The 16661-nt window shown below is 42.8% G+C and overlaps 1 protein-coding gene across 2 annotated transcripts in view; it reads right to left on the bottom strand.

The window, feature by feature from the left end:
• Positions 1-8354, bottom strand: part of HCFC2 (host cell factor C2) — a 50644-nt gene extending 42290 nt beyond the window's left edge. For both annotated transcript variants that reach the window (XM_040234830.1, XM_040234829.1), the window contains exons 1-3: positions 8173-8354; positions 6335-6483; positions 4730-4890 (exon numbers count right to left, since the gene is read on the bottom strand). In XM_040234830.1, coding sequence (XP_040090764.1) covers positions 4730-4890; positions 6335-6483; positions 8173-8335 — 473 coding nt within the window. In that variant the 5' untranslated portion in view covers positions 8336-8354. The remainder of the gene's footprint in view (positions 1-4729; positions 4891-6334; positions 6484-8172) is intronic.
• Between the last annotated feature and the right edge of the window lie 8307 nt (positions 8355-16661).

The raw sequence follows: 16661 nt of genomic DNA on the forward strand, positions 1-16661 counted from the left end.
GGCTAGGAGAAATTGAGAGAGTAGCATTGACATAGGTGGGAAACTGCTATGTAACACAGAGAGAGCCCAGCAGGTGCTCTGTGATGACCTAGATGAGTCGAATGTGGAGCAAGGGAGGCTACAGAGAGAGGGGATATATATATACACATATATATATGTATATATATATAATTATGACTGATTCGAGCTGATATACAGCAGAAACCACTGTCTGAACCACCAGGGAAGCTCATAGAGACTATCACAACACTAAAGCAATTATCCTCCAATAAAAAAAGTTTCTTTTTGGAATGATGGGAATATTCTAGAATTGGATGGTGGTGATGGTTACACAACACTATAAATTACTAAAAATCTATGAATTGTACATATAAAAAAGATGAATGTTATGGTATATTATCAATTTTTAAACAAAAATAAACGTGGACCTAAACAATTTCAGAGTAGGAATTGTAACTATTCAATAAGCACTGTTAATTAAGCTCATTTATAGTTTAAAAATAAATCAAAATAAACCTATGAAATATATTTCACCAATTATGTTGGCAAGAACTAAGAAGAGTGAGATGATTCAGTATTGCCAGGGGTGTAAGGCACTCTTGTATGCTGCCATTAGGAGTATAAAATTGTTCCATCGCTTTGGAGGTTGATTCAGGAGTACCTAACTAGAACTAACACCCAAAAGAGATGTCCTTTTCATTATCGGGGACTGGAATGCAAAAGTAGGAAGTCAAGAAATACCAGTAACAGACAAATTTGGCCTTGGAGTACAGAGTAAAGCAGGGCAAAGGCTAATAGAACTTTGCCAAGAGAATATACTGGTCATAGCAAACACCCTCTTCCAACAACACAAGAGAAGACTCAACACATGGGCATCACCAGATGGTCAACACCAAAATCAGACTGATTATATTATTTGCAGCCAAAGATGGAGAAGCTCTGTAGTCAGCAAAAATGACACCAGGAGCTGACTGTGGCTCAGATCATGAACTCCTTACTGCCAAATTCAGAGTTAAATTGAAGAAAGTGGGGAAAACCACTAGACCATTCAGGTATGACCTAAATCAAATCCCTTATGATTATACAGTAGAGGTGAGAAATAGATTTAAAGGACTAGATCTGATAGATAGAGTGCCTGATGAACTATGGATGGAGGTTCGTGACATTGTACAGGAGACAGGGATCAAGACCATCCCCATGGAAAAGAAATGCAAAAAAGCAAAATGGCTGTCTGAGGAGGCCTTACAAATAGCTGTGAAAAGAAGAGAAGCAAAAAGCAATGGAAAAAAGGATACCCATTTGAATGCAGAGTTCCAAAAAATAGCAAGCAGAGATAAGAAAGCCTTCCTCAGTGATCAGTGCAAAGAAATAGAGGAAAACAATAGAATGGGAAAGACTAGAGATCTCTTCAAGAAAATTAGAGATAACAAGGGAACATTTCATGCAAAGATGGACTCAATAAAGGACAGAAATCGTATGGACCTAACAGAAGCAGAAGATATTAAGAAGAGGAGGCAAGAATACACAGAAAAACTATACAAAAAAGATCTTCACGACCCAGATAATCACGAGGGTGTGATCACTCACCTAGAGCCAGACATCCTGTAATGTGAAGTCAAGTGGGCCTTAGGAAGCATCACTATGAACAAAGCTAGTGGAGGTGATAGAATTCCAGTTGAGCTATTTCAAATCCTGAAAGATGATGCTGTGAAAGTGCTGCACTCAATGTGTCAGCAAATTTGAAAAATTCAGCAGTGGCTGGAAAAGGACTGGAAAAGGTCAGTTTTCATTCCAATCCCAAAGAAAGGCAATGCCAAAGAATGCTCAAACTACTGTACAACTGTATTTATCTCATACGCTAGTAAAGTAATGCTCAAAATTCTCCAAGCCAGGCTTCAACAATATGTGAACCATGAACTTCCAGATGTTCAAGCTGGTTTTAGAAAAGGCAGAGGAATCAGAGATCAAATTGCCAACATCTGCTGGATCATGGAAAAAGCAAGAGTTCCAGAAAAACATCTATTTCTGCTTCATTGACTATGCCAAAGCCTTTGACTGTGGATCACAACAAACTGTGGAAAATCTTCAAGCGATGGAAACACCAGGCCACCTGACCTGCCTCTTGAGAAATCTGTATGCAGGTCAGGAAGAAACAGAACTCTACATGGAACAACAGACTGGTTCCAAATAGGAAAAGGAGTATGTCAAGGCTGTATATTGTCACCCTGCTTATTTAACTTATATGCAGAGTACATCATGAGAAACGCTGGGCTGCATGAAGCACAAGCTGGAATCAAGATTGCCGGGAGAAATATCAAAAACCTCAGATATGCAGATGACACCACCCTTATGGCAGAAAGTGAAGAGGAACTAAAGAGCCTCTTGATGAAAGTGAAAGAGGAGAGTGAAAAAGTTGGCTTAAAGCTCAACATTCAGAAAACCAAGATCATGGCATCTGGTCCCATCACTTCATGGGAAATAGATGGGGAAACAGTGGCTGACTTTATTTTTTTGGGCTCCAAAATCACCGCAGATGGTGACTGCAGCCATGAAATTAAAAGACACTTACTCCTTGGAAGGAAAGTTATGACCAACCTAGATAGCATATTCAAAAGCAGAGACATTACTTTGTCAACAAAGGTCCGTCTAGTCAAGGCTATGGTTTTTCCAGTGGTCATGTATGGATGTGAGAGTTGGACTATGAAGAAAGCTGAGCACAGAGAACTGATGCTTTTGAACTGTGGTGTTGGAGAAGACGCTTGAGAGTCCCTTGGACTGCAAGGGGATCCAACCAGAGCTTCCTAAAGGAAATCAGTCCTGGGTGTTCATTGGAAGGAATGATGTTGAAGCTGAAACTCCAATATTTTGGCCACCTGATGCAAAGAGCTGACTCATTTGAAAAGACCCAGATGTTGGAAAAGCTTGAAGGCGGGAAGAGAAGGGGACGACAGAGGATGAGATGGTTGGATGGCATCACCAATTCAATTGACATGATTTTGGGTAAACTCCGGGAGTTGGTGATGGACAAGGAGGCCTAAAGTGCTGTGGTTCATGGGGTCGCAAAGAGGCGGACATGACTGAGTGACTGAACTGAACTGAACAAAGTTAAAATGTATCCTTTGATCACCACCATCTCCTTCCCAACATTTATAAGTATCAATCCTACAAAAAAATTCATATTATGCAAAAACTATAATAGCAAAATGGAAATATTTAAGTGTCCATCTGTAGGGGAATGGTTAGATAATTTGCATAACTCAGACTACTTTTCCACTGTTAATAACAGGCCAATCCATATCTACTGCCATGTAAAAATATATTATTAAAGGTAAACTAACAAACAAAAAACTCAAATAAACACCCAAAGTCATAAAGCAAAAGGAAAGCTCTCACTTATATTTAAAAAAAAAAAAAAAGAGTAGACTCAGATTAACATTCCCAAGTCCCTTCTCCCAGAAAGCAAAACATGTATCCTTGCATCACCCACTCAGGTCTTGGCCTTACAGCTTGCTTTGAACAATGGAATGTCAACAGAAATGAATGTGCTGGCTTTAATCAAGGCTTTAAAAAGCATCACATGTATCTAGTTATTCTCTCAAGCAGCATAAACTTGAGAAGCTTACCCTTAACACGACAAAAACTGACTAATACAATGTGTTATATGAAAAAGGTCCCAAAACATACACATCAAATTGAATTATGTGTGCCTTCCTATGTTGGGGAACAGGGATCCTGTGAAAAAGAACTTTGTACATTGTCTGATTCCTTGAATTTCACAAGTTAGTATTTCCAAAGAAATCTGTTTAATGGAAGAATGAAAAAAGACATGTACTAAAAGTATCTGGATTAGCATGGGGGATATATTATTTTCCTCTTTTTCTCTAGTTTCCAAATTTTCTACGTATTTTAGCATGTTACTTTTTTCAAGTTTGTAGGGAAAAAAAGGTAAGGCTCTAAAATCAATCTCATGTAGGTAAAAAGACACATTATAATGGTGATGACAACTACTGATATTGCTGATGGCAACTTGAAAGTGCTTTGAAAATTATGCCAATGATCTTATTTAGCAATCACAATGACACTGGAAGGTATGTATTTAATCACTTCCAGAAAACAGGCTTAGATTATTTCCACTAAAGGACACATACATGGTAAGCAGTGAATCAGAAAACAGTCTTGTGGACTCTAAACCTCCAAATCCTGAATGCTATAATGACCATGTGATCAAAACATTATGCAAAAAGAAAAGAGGCAGTGATTAATTCTGTTTGAAAAAAGAAGAGGATTGGTTCTAAAGGTATTTGCTTGTGTGAACCACTCTTAACAGCTTCCTATGTGAGAAATGGAAATGACGGCCTTCATTTGATATTCAGATTTTTGTCACCAAATTCCCAGAGAAATATAATTTGTAAATAACCATTTGTTACTTTTCATTATCACTTACAACAACTAAAACACATTATGGCTCAACATATACAATATAACTGCCACAAGCAGTTATATTAATACCAATTTAGTAAGATGATTTGGTTTAAAAAGGCACAGTTTTGAAAACTGATATACTCCAGGGACTAAGGAAAAATCACAAAAGGACACAAATTTGTTCACTGTTAGGTTCAAATGCAAAGGGATAAGCTTCATTGCTTTTAATAATTAAAGATGGAAGAAATTACATGTTCTTAATCTAAATCATAAAATAAATATTTGATCTGAAAAAGTGTTGGCATACCTGGGAACATTATTGTTTGAATCTTCACTTTCATTTGCCAAGCCACCAAACAAATAGCATTTGTTACCATATAAAGAGAAGCTATGTCCCAGTCGAGGACAAGGAGGTAAACCAGAAGAAGGGGGATGGGGTTTCACTTTTTTCCATAACCAACGACTTGCCTAAAAAAAAGAGCATAAATAAACTCAGACAAAATCACGAAACATTCCTGTTAAAATTCTAAAATATCATACCAATACATTTTAATCTGAATCCAATCAGAAGGCTTCAATAAACTACTTTGGGGACAAATGACAAATGAGATGGTTGGATGAGATGGTTGGATGGCATCACAAATAAATTCTGAAATTAAAATGAGTGTTCCAACAGAAAATCAGTCTAGTCTTCCATATTCACAGCTTTCCACAATGGCAAACTAAGCTAATAATCATTAACACTAGTAATCATAAAATATTGGGTTAGCCAAAAAGTTTGTTAGAGTTTTTCAGCAACATATCATGGAGAAACTCAAACTTTTGGCCAACCCAATATTTTCCAAATGAGGAATTCAAAATTATTTACAACTTTAAGATTACATGTAATTTATGCACTCTCACCTTTTGAAATTAGTTAATCCATGAATGGTATATATTTTAATCTTTAAATAAACATAAAGATCATAAAAAAAACTTTTTTTTCTTGGCCACACCACAGGGCATGTGGGATCTTAGTTCCCCAACCAGAGATAGAACCTGTGCTCCCTGCAGTGGAAATGCAGAGTCTTAACCACTGGCCTGCTAGGGAAGTCCAATGTAAAGATCAAACCAAACTCCAAAACTTACTCTCTAGTCATGGATTGAAATTTTTTGAAATGAACTGCTTATTAACAGGCATAATCCATCTACATTTGCCAACTACCAAACACCCTCATGATCACAGCCTTGGGAATATAAGCACAGTTTAGGAATAAAAATTAGTCAGGGCTGTCACAGTGGGCTCTGAGTCCGGTTCATTGGAGAGTCAAATTGGAAGGCTATCTGAAACTGTTACCTCTTTCGTATGCATTGCCCGGGTTGGGGCGGTGGCGGTGGGGCGGGGGGATTATTAGTGTTAGAGGAACAATTTTTATAAGTAAGGCAGAAGTTTTCCAAAAGGTACGGTCCGGGGGATCAGCAGCAGGTGTGAATTTAGTAGGAATGCAAATTCTCTGTAGACAATACTGATTCAGAAACTCTGAGGGCGGGGCTCAGCAATCTGTTTTCACAAATCCGCCCCCTGCTTCTGTTGCAGGCTAAAGCTTAAGAAAGACTGTACTAAAGCTTAAGACTGTACTAAAGCTTAAGAAAGACTGTACTAAGATACAAAAGCCCAAATATAACTTGTACAACTGATGCTAAGTAACAGATATCTTAATGTTACAAATGTTGCACTGGGTATTGGAAAAAGAATTACATTAGAAACTCTGGCTTTTTAGTGAAGTGGAAATGTTTTCCTTGAAGCTATAAAATGTGGAGCTCACACTTATCTTCAGCATGTTAATGAAATATTTTGCAATCTTTTAAAGAATTAAGAGCAATATCATTATTACCATTTCAGTCTGAGATAATAAATTTGAAATACACTTACTTGTAACTCATATAACTCATTGCTGTATCTTCCATATTCAACCATTCCCCCAAATACTAATATTCTGGTACCATCACAGACAAATCCATGGGCAGCGCAACCTGGAGGGATGTCTCCTCTAACAGCTGGTAGGAACCACTGATTTGTAACTAGTAGCCAAAATAAAATGAAAACCAATTATAATAAAGTTATCATAAACTATGAGTATGTACTTTTATAAGGATCGTTTATATCAGTGGTTCTTAACTGGAAATGATTTTGCCCGGTCAGGGACAAATAAAAAATTTTTAGCTGTCATAAGTGGAAGGGCGAGAGTACTACTAGCAGCTAGTGGGTAGAGGACTAGGGCTGCCAAACATCTAAAATACACAGTATCCGTGTGCTTAGTCGCTCAGTCGTATCTGACTCTGCGACACCATGGACTGTAGCCCGCCAGGCTCCTCCTGCATGGGGATTCTCCAGGCAAGAATATTGGAGTGGGTTGCCATGCCCTCCTCCAGGGGACCTTCTCAACCCAGTGACCGAACCCAGGTCTCCGCATTTCAGGCCAATTCTTTACCGTCTGAGCCACCAGGGAAGCCCAAAGCACAGTAAAGCCCCCTAAAACCAAAAATTATCCGGTTCAAATGTCAATAGACATGCTGCTGAAAAACCTTAATCTATATATCATTTCATTTCCCAACAAATACCCTACGTGGGGAGTATCATCCTCTCCATTTTACAAGTGAAAAATCTGACACTTAGGTTAACTTTAGCGCGGATCCTAAGCAACTGGCAGAGCAAAATTCAGACTCGGTCTAACTTAACTTCAAAGCCAAGATTTTCACATTCTACCGAAGTACCGATTAACTTTCTAACTTTTTAGGCCTGGGGTGTGCCAGAAGGAGGAGAAGGTGAGAAAATAAAAAATTTCTCCTACTCCACCATTTTATTCATTTCTAAATGACCGCTACAATTAAGCTATCCGGCCAGAGAAAAGTTAAGGACCGCGACGTTGATCTGAAACTCATTAACTAACGTTACACCAAGAAAACAGCTTTCTTATGACAGTTGGCGTATTTACAAGTGGGAAAAAAATGAAATTCCAACCTCCCTTATATTCCACAGAGGTACTCAAGGGCAAGGGCCTCCGCGGCCCGAGGCATTTCTCATCCGCAGCGGTGCTGAAGCCGACGGCCCTCCCAGATCGCCGAGCGCCGAACGGCTGAGCTTGGGCACACACACCCAACTGCGCAGACCCGGGCGCCGGTCTCACCCACGAACCACTTCCCCGCCAGTTAAGGGCGCTGAGAACGGGGTAAATATCTTGACTGCCACCTGCCAGATACGGGGCTCAACTGGGGGTGAAAGTAGCAGAAGGCCTTTCCTTTTCCCTCTTCATTTCCCCTATATTCTCTTCCTACGAAGGAAGGAAAGCAAAGACAGGAAAGGCCCCGAGGAACGCTGGTTTGGAGCTGGGTTTTGACAGGGAGGGATCTCGGGGCACCGGAGTGGGCGAGACTTCGGGAAGAGGCCCAGGCGGGTGGAAACAGTCTTTCTCGCCTACGTCCGCCAGCAGCGTTGGCGCGGGCCGGGAGGGGGGCGTCCACGACCGTCTGCCAGAGGGCCGTCGCGCCCAGCTCCGGGGCCGGTTCCGCCCCAGCGGAACCCGGGGAAACGGAGCTACGGCCCGAGAAGCTGCGGGAGCGGGGCCACCCGGCCGAGCCGCACTCTTCGCCGCCGGTCGGAGAAGGCAGTGACCCGGCGGTGACAGCTGTCAGGGCCGCGGCCGCCGCCTCGTCTCCCCTCCCCCTCCGCGGCTCCCGCAGGAGGGGCCGAAGAACCGCCGCCGCGCCTACCGGTGTTGTAGACGTGCAGCTCATCCGCGATGCCCTCGTTGCCCCCTCCAAAGATGATCATCAGCTCCCGGATGGCCACCGCTCGGTGTCCGTGCCGGGCGCGGGGGACCGGCCCCGTGAAGGAGGAAACCCGCCTCCAGTTGAGGAGGCTGGGAGCCGCCATCTTCCCAACCCCCGCCCCTCTGCCCACAATGCACCGCGCCCGCTCCGGCGCCGCTACTCCCGGGGGAGGGCGGGGACCGGCCTCCAGCTGTGCGCTTGGGGCGGGGAACGGTACCCCAAGGTGGGGGATGATGGTCACGTGACCGCGGGGGTCCAGGGCAAGGCTGGAAGGCTGTGAGGAGCGGAACGGAGCGGGGCGGGGCAGGGTGGGGGGCGAGGTACTGGAAGGGAGTACCGCCCCTACCCCCGGGCGACGTGGCTGGTCTTGGCACCCGGGGCAACGGATTTTAGGATGGAAGGAAATTTCCTGCTGACCAGTCTCCCCTCCCCACCCAGTACCTCCAGTTTTGTGTTTGCAGGAGAAGATAGAGCGTTTCCCTTTACGGTCACTTTAATTGAGCATCTAGGATGTGCAGGCGAGTCAGACCCTTTAAACAATGACAGCACAGCAAGAGAAAAGCTCGCTTAGAGGTTTTGAAGTGCCGGGAGCGGGGCGAGAGGAGAGGAGAGTTGGTCTCCGCAGAGGGCGTGACATGCGTGCCCAGGCGCCGCGAGGGCGGCGAGGATGCCCACGAAGGCGGGGGCATGGGGGGACCCGGGCGTGGGGTGATGCGGGGTAGGGAGAGGCCGGCAGGGGTGATCGGGCGTTGGGGGTAGGGGGAGCTGGTCTGCGGGAGGGAGGGAATCTGGACTACGACCGAGCGTCTGCGAGCGCCGCGTGCCCGCTGCAGCTAACTCTGGAGGGAAGACCGGAGCTAAGCTTGCCAAGACAAATAGGGCAGATCAGATTTGGAGGGTGCCATGCCAAGAAGTTTAGGAACGGTGAGCCGCGGAAGTTGTTTTGTTTAAGCAGGTGGGAGGTTATGTATAGATTTCTGTTTTTTATTGTCAGACGTTTGAGGGTATTTCATTGACAAGCACTGTCCTCCTTGCCTTATATGTGTTAACTCATGATTCTCCCAACAATCCAGTGAAGTGGGTACTGTTTTCTCCTTTTAGTGAATGGAGAAATGAGGCACAGAAAAGTAATTTTCTCGTGGGCCCACAGCAGAGAAGAATTAGGGCCAGGATTCAAAGGCACAACTTCTGATTCCAGAGCCCCAACCCCTAACCACTATACCATACTTCCTCTGAATGCAGTCATGCTGCTAAGTCACTTCAGTCGTGTCCGACTCTGTGCGACCCCATAGACGGCAGCCCACCAGGCTTCTCCGTCCATGGGATTTTCCAGGCAAGAGTACTGGAGTGGGGTGCCATTGCCTTCTCCGGAATGCAGTCATACGTAACCCTTTTAAGTCTGGGCTGCCTTGTGATCTGGTCCTATAAAGAATCACACTCAAAGTCTTGGGCCGGGGAGCAGGGAGGCTGGGGGGGAAGGGGAGCTGGGGTGGTGGGAGTTGGGGGGATTAAAGCAATTTAAATCCCTACCTCACACTCTTAAGGTATCAAAGAGGGAATACACATAGTGTAGACCAAATTTCCTAAAATTTCGTTTTCCTCATCTTATTTTCAGTTTCTTTCATATGCCTAGCTCATCTCCTGTTCCCAACTCTCTCAAACCTAACCGTGCCTCTCCCACCTTCTCATTCATCTAAACTTCCTTTTGAGAAGTCATTCTCTTCCTTTTAAGAAGGAATTCTTACTATTCTTTACAGCTCCTGTTTCTTGAGTTTTTACTCTCGCTGATTAATGCCTGAACCTCATAATATGGTCAAAGAGACCTTGGAATAGGAAGATGGCTGGAAACAAAGAAAGCAAGCTATGAATATTTATGTACTGAATTTTTTTGTTGTTGTTACATACATACCATGGGCTTTTAACTGTTTTGGTTATATATTTTTTATCTGAAACAATACTGGAAAAGTTGGGATAGAGCAATGAGTTTTTCATAAAACATTAAATATTTTGTTTAAAGAATTGTACTTTATTCTGAGTTTAGTGTTAAAATGTCCTAGCTTTTATAAATGATGCTTGTAAGTGAATGGTAGTTTGCTTTGCTTTTGTTTTAATGTCCTTATAGCAAAAGACTAAGGGTAAAATTAAAAGTTGCAAACCCAATGTTGATACTCAGATTTAAAAAAATCCAAATTGGTGTATGATATTTGAAAGTCTGAAAACCTCTGAACTAAGAGAAAGATGAAGGCAAAATGTTAAGACAAAAGAGATTACAAGTGATAACGGCTTGCTTAGATAAGGAGCTTCAGGATGGTGGGACAGGTCTGTATTAGTTTCCTAAGACTGCTGTAATGAAGTACCACAAACCATGTGGATTAAAACCACAGAAAGGTGCTGTCTCACACTTCTAGGGTCTAGAAATCTAAAAGCAAGGTATCAGCAGGGACATGATCCCTCTGAAACCTGTAGGGAAGGATTCTTCCTTGCCTTTCTAACTTCTGGTGGTGACTCTCAATCATAGACCTTCCTTGGTTTGTAGCCACGTCACTCCAACTTCTGTCTTCATCCTCATATGATGTCCTCCCTGTGTCTGTGTCTCTTTTCCTTTTCTTAGAAGTTCATTAGTCATATCACATTAGGGCCCACCTGCTGACCTCATCTTAACCTGTTTACAGCTGCAAAGACCTTGTGTTCAAATGTCACAATCACAGCTTATTGGACATTAGAACTTCAGCATACCTTTTGGGGGGACACATTTCAATATGTGACAAGATGCTTAATCCACTATGAAAGATATTTTAACAGAGTACCTATGACTCAGCTCCGCTCTGCTTAAGTGAGAAGTCTAGAATAGGTCCCCAGTTCTCAAGAAAGCTACCTTCAATCTTTGAAACTTTATGAATGCAAGTTGCCATCTAGGAGAAGAGTGTAGAAAGGGAAGAGTGAGGCAGAATAGCACCCTAAAGAAACCAACTTCTAAGTGATAAAGACAGAAGGAGGCTCTCATGAACGAAATGGGGAACAAATAGCCAGAGAAGTCAAAAGGGAACTGGGTGAGCACAATGTCAAAGAAGCCGCAGGCAAAGGGGCTTTTAACAGAGCGGAAGTGGTTATCAAAGCCAAGAGCCATAGAGAGGTCAGATAAGAAAAAGACCAAGAAGCAGCATCTGCTGAATTTGCAGACTAAGAGGCTATTAATGGCCTAGATTAAAATACTTAGTGGAGTGGGAGGAGGGAAGCCACAGAAGATCGAAGAATGAATAACAAGTGAGGCTGCACAGATAACATGTATACTTTACTTCTTACACAGACTTGCCCCTGAAAGGAAAGAAAAAACAGTGGCTGGAGGGGGGGAATGGCTGCATACAAAGCAAGCTGTTCTTATTCTTTTCCAGGGTTGAAACTTGAACGTGATTGTGGTCCTGAGGAAGAATCCAGATGAAAAGGTTAGAGATGTTTTAGTCAGTTTAGGCTACTGTAGCACTACAGGCTGGATGGTTTCTAAACAACCCACATTTATTTCTCACAGTTCTTGAGGCTAGAAGATCTGGGGGCCAGCATGGTCAGATTCTGATGAAGAGTCTCTTGCAAGTTTCACACTGCTGACCTCTCACTCTTTCCTATCTGGTGAAAAGTATGAGGGAGCTCTCTGGGATCTCTTACAAGGGCATTAATTCCATTCATGAGGGCCCCACTTTCATGACCTTAGATCAAGAGCAGAGGTTCTACATCCTAACACCATCACTTTGGGGTGTGAGGATTTCAACATTTGAATTTGGACAGGGATACAAACATTTCACTTCAGTTCAGTCCCTCAGTTGTATCCAACTCTTTGCGACCCCATGGACTGCAGCATGCCAGGCTTCCCTGTCCATCACCGACTCCCAGAGCTTGCTCAAACTCATGTCCATTGAGCTGGTGATGTCATCGAACCATCTCATCCTTTATTTCCCCTTCTCCTTCTTCTGCCTTCAATCTTTCCCAGCATCAGGGTCTTTTCCAGTGAGTCAGTTCTTTGCATCAGGTAGCTAAAGTATTGGAGCTTCAGCTTCAACACCCATCCTTCCAGGAATGATTTCCTTTAGGATGGACTGGTTTGATCTCCTTGCTGTCCAAAGGACCCTCAAGAGTCTTCTCCAACACCACAGTTCAAAAGCATCAATTCTTCAGCACTCAGTGTTCTTTATGGTTCAAATCTCATATCCATACATCAGTTCAGTTCAGTTCAGTTGCTCAATCGTGTCCAACTCTTTGCAACCCTATGGACTGCAGCACAACAGGCCTCCCTGTCCATCACCAACTCCCGGAGTTTACTCAGACTCATGTTCGTTGAATCAGTGATGCCATCCAACCATCTCATCCTCTGTCATCCCCTTTCCTCCTGCCTTCAATCTTTCCCAGCATCAGGGTCTTTTCAAATGAGTCAGTTCTTCACATCAGGTGGCTAAAATATTGGAGTTTCAGCTTTAACATCAGTCCTTCCAATGAATATTCATGAGTGATTTCCTTTAGGATGGATTGATTGGATCTCCTTGGAGTCCAAGAGACTCTCAAGAGTCTTCTCCAACACCACACTTCAAAAGCATCAATTCTTCGGTGCTCAACTTTCTTTATAGTCCAACTCTCACATCCATACGTGACTACTGGAAAAACCATAGCCTTGACTAGACGGACCTTTGTTGGCAAAGTAATCTCTCTGCTGTCTAGGTTGGTCATAACTTTTCTTCCAAGGTGTAAGCAACTTTTAATTTCATGGCTGCAGTCACCATCTGCAGTGATTTTGGAGTCCAAAAAAGTAGTCTGTCACTGTTTCCACTGTTTCCCCATCTATTTGCCATGAAGTGACTGTGAAGAAAGCTGAGCACCGAAGAACTGATGCTTTTGAACTGTGGTGTTGGAGAAGACTCTTGAGAGTCCCTTGGCCTGCAAGGAGATCCAACCAGTCCATTCTAAAGGAGATCAGTCCTGGGTGTTCTTTGGAAGGAATGACACTAAAGCTGAGACTCCAGTACTTTGGCCACCTCATGAGAAGAGCTGGCTCATTGGAAAAGACTCTGATGCTGGGAGGGATTGGGAGCAGGAGGAGAAGGGGACGACAGAGGATGAAATGGCTGGATGGCATCACTGAATCGATGGATGTGAGTTTGAGTGAACTCCAGGAGTTGGTGATGGACAGGGAGGCCTGGCGTGCTGCAATTCAAGGAGTCACAAAGAGTCAGACACGACTGAGCGACTGAACTGAACAGAACTGGACTGATGGGACCAGATGCCATGATCTTAGTTTTCTGAATGTTGAGCTTTAAGCCAACTTTTTTACTCTCCTCTTTCACTTTCATCATGAGGCTCTTTAGTTCTTCTTCACTTTCTGCCATAAGGGTGGTGTCATCTGCATATCTGAGGTTATTGATATTTCCCCCGGCAATCTTGATTACAGCTTGTGCTTCATCCAGCCCAGTATTACAGCCTTGACATACTCCTTTCCTTATTTGGAACCAGTCTATTGTTCCATGTCCAGTTCTAACTTTGCTTCCTGACCTGCATACAGATTTCTCAAGAAGTAGATCAGGTGGTCTGGTATTTCCATTGCTTGAAGAATTTTCCACAGTTTGTGGTGATCCACCACAGTCAAAGGTTTTGGCATAGTCAGTAAAGCAGAAATAGATGTTTTTCTGGAGCTCTCTTGCTTTTTTGATAATCCAACAGATGTTGGCAATTTGATCTCTGGTTCCTCTGCGTTTTCTAAAACCAGCTTGAATATCTGGAAATTCACGGTTCACATACTGTTGAAGCCTGGCTTGGAGAATTTTGAGCATTACTTTATTAGCGTGTGAGATGAGTGCAATTGTGCAGTAGTTTGAACATTTTTTGGCATTGCCTTTCTTTGGGATTGGAATGAAAACTGACCTTTTCCAGTCTTGTGGCCACTGCTGAGTTTTCCAAATTTGCTGGCATATTGAGTGCAGCACTTTCACAGCATCATCTTTTAGGATTTGAAATAGCTCAGCTAGAATTCTATCACTTCCACTAGTGGAGTGATATAATTTGTAGTGATGCTTCCTAAGGCGCACTTGAGTTCATATTCCAGGATGTCTGGCTCTGGGTGAGTTATAGTACCATCATGATTATCTGGGTCTTGAAGATCTTTTTTCCATAGTTCTTCTGTATATTCTTCTTGCCACTTCTTCTTAATATCTTCTGCTTCTGTTAGGTCCATACCATTTCTGTCCTTTATTGAGCCCATCTTTGCATGAAATGTTCTCTGGAAAAATGATAGCTTTGACTACATGGACTTTTGTTGGCAAAGTAATGTCTCTGCTTTGTAACATGCTATCTAGGTTTGTAATAGCTTTTCTTCCAAGAAGCAAGCATGTTTTAATATCATGGCTACAGTCACCAAGTGCAGTGAATTTGGAGCCTTTTAAACACAAGCGTTTAAATCATAGCAAAAGAGTATGTCATTTGGAAATGCTCTCTCTTACAAGTAACATAATGTCCAATGCAGTGTGGCTAAATGATATGACAATTATCTTGCAGAAGAAATCTGGGGTAGGTAAGTCTAAGGTTAGTTTAGCAGTTCAACAGTGTTACAGTTCCAGGTAGCAGCTCTGAATTTCTCTCAACCTTTCCTTTGTGGTTAAAAGAAGGTTGTTGTAGCTTTGGACATTGGGTCCCCACACAACCAATGCCCAAAGGCATGAAATAGGAAGACATCCAGGACAAGGAACTAGAACTCTCATTTTACAAGAAGGAAAAGCATCTTACTCAGAAACCACCCAGCACACCTGCCATTAGGTTTCATTGGCCAGAACTTGGGCTTTTGGTATATTAACATTACATTAGCTGGGGACTTCCCTAGTGGTCCAGTGGTTAAGAATCTGCCTGCCAGTGCAGGGGACACAGGTTCAGTCCTGGTCTGGGAAGATTCCACATGCCACAACTACGCTGGTGCGCCACAGCTACTGACCCCTAGTGCTGCAGTAGAGTCTGTGTTCTGCAGTAAGAGAAGCCCAAGCACCACTAGCTCCTGATCACCACAACTAGAGAAGGCGTGAGTGCAGCAATGAAGACCCAGCACATCTTCAAAGTGCAAAGAGAGATAAACCTATATATTTGGAATTCTAAAAAGACTTTAAGATTGAAAGAATAATAATAATAGGTATGTGGTCTCAGTCGAATTATTTTCTTTGAGCTTCAAATTCTCTGTCTATAAAATGGGGATGATGATACTATCTATTTCTTAAGGTTATTTTGAATATCAAATGAGATAATACATGTAAAGTACAGGCTGTGCTTGCTTTGTAGGAGAGTGTAGTTCCGTGAAAATGACCACAGAAGTTGAAACCCTGCAAAGAGATCTTAGGCCTCCCTGGTGGCTCAGACAGTAAAGAATCTGCCTGCAACCAGGAGGCCAGTCTCCAACCAGGAGACCCAGGTTGGATCCGTGGGTCAGGAAGATCCTCTGGAGAAGGAAAGGGCTACCCACTCCAGTATTCTCGTCTGTAGAAGTCCATAGACAGAGGAACCTGGTGAGCTACAGTCCCATGAGTAGCAAAGAGTTGGACACAGCTGAGTGACTATCACTATCACTTCTATCAAAGAGGTCTTAATTCTCAGTGGGAAAAACTACAGTTGTTATGTTCTTCATCTTTAAAAATTGTCAAAATATTTAAAGTTCTCTTTCTGTTGGTTTTAACTGTCTAAAGAAACAAAAAAATAGTAGAGTTCATATTTATTTTTTCTACTGTAATTTAAAACAGTGGACCCATTGAAGATGAAAATTAAATGTTTTGGGTTGGTTTTGTGGCTTTTTTTTTTTGGTACAAAATTTAGCCAAGAGTTGAAGTTTTTTGGTATAAAACTTATCTAAGTTTTTTTTTGTTGTTGTTGGTATGAAACTGAGCAGGGCTTGCCTTCTTGTAATATAACATACTGTAAGGAGTAAGCATCTATTCTGTGCCTTAGAAAATGATCATATTCCTTTCTAAGTTTGGATCAGCATCCCATATTCTATCCTTAACACCTTCAGCATCATGAAATACCTTAGAGAGTTTCTTTAATGTGAATTTTTTTGCCTGTGTCAATCCCTCTGGAACATCTCCACCCTTATCACAACGACTTTCCTTATGTATGTTCGTAAAATCCCCTTTACTCAAATTTTCTGGCTGCATAGCCAGTGTTGAATAGTGACAGTATCATCCTACAGCCGGCTATTTCTTCTCTACCTCTGTTTACCTTTGGTGTGAGTTTCACTCCCACCGTTATCATTTGTTGGTTGTTTGCTTTGGCTTTGTTGGGTCTTCATTGCTGCTTGCAGGCTTTCTCAGGTGATGAGTTGGGGCTACTCTCTAGTTGGGGTGCATGGGCTTCTCACTGCAGTGGCTTCTCTTGTTGTGGATCACAGGCTGCAGGTGGGTGGGCTCAGCAGTTGCGGC

Source organism: Oryx dammah, unplaced genomic scaffold (genome assembly GCF_014754425.2).
Source record: "Oryx dammah isolate SB20612 unplaced genomic scaffold, SCBI_Odam_1.1 HiC_scaffold_29, whole genome shotgun sequence".
NCBI lineage: Eukaryota > Metazoa > Chordata > Mammalia > Artiodactyla > Bovidae > Oryx > Oryx dammah.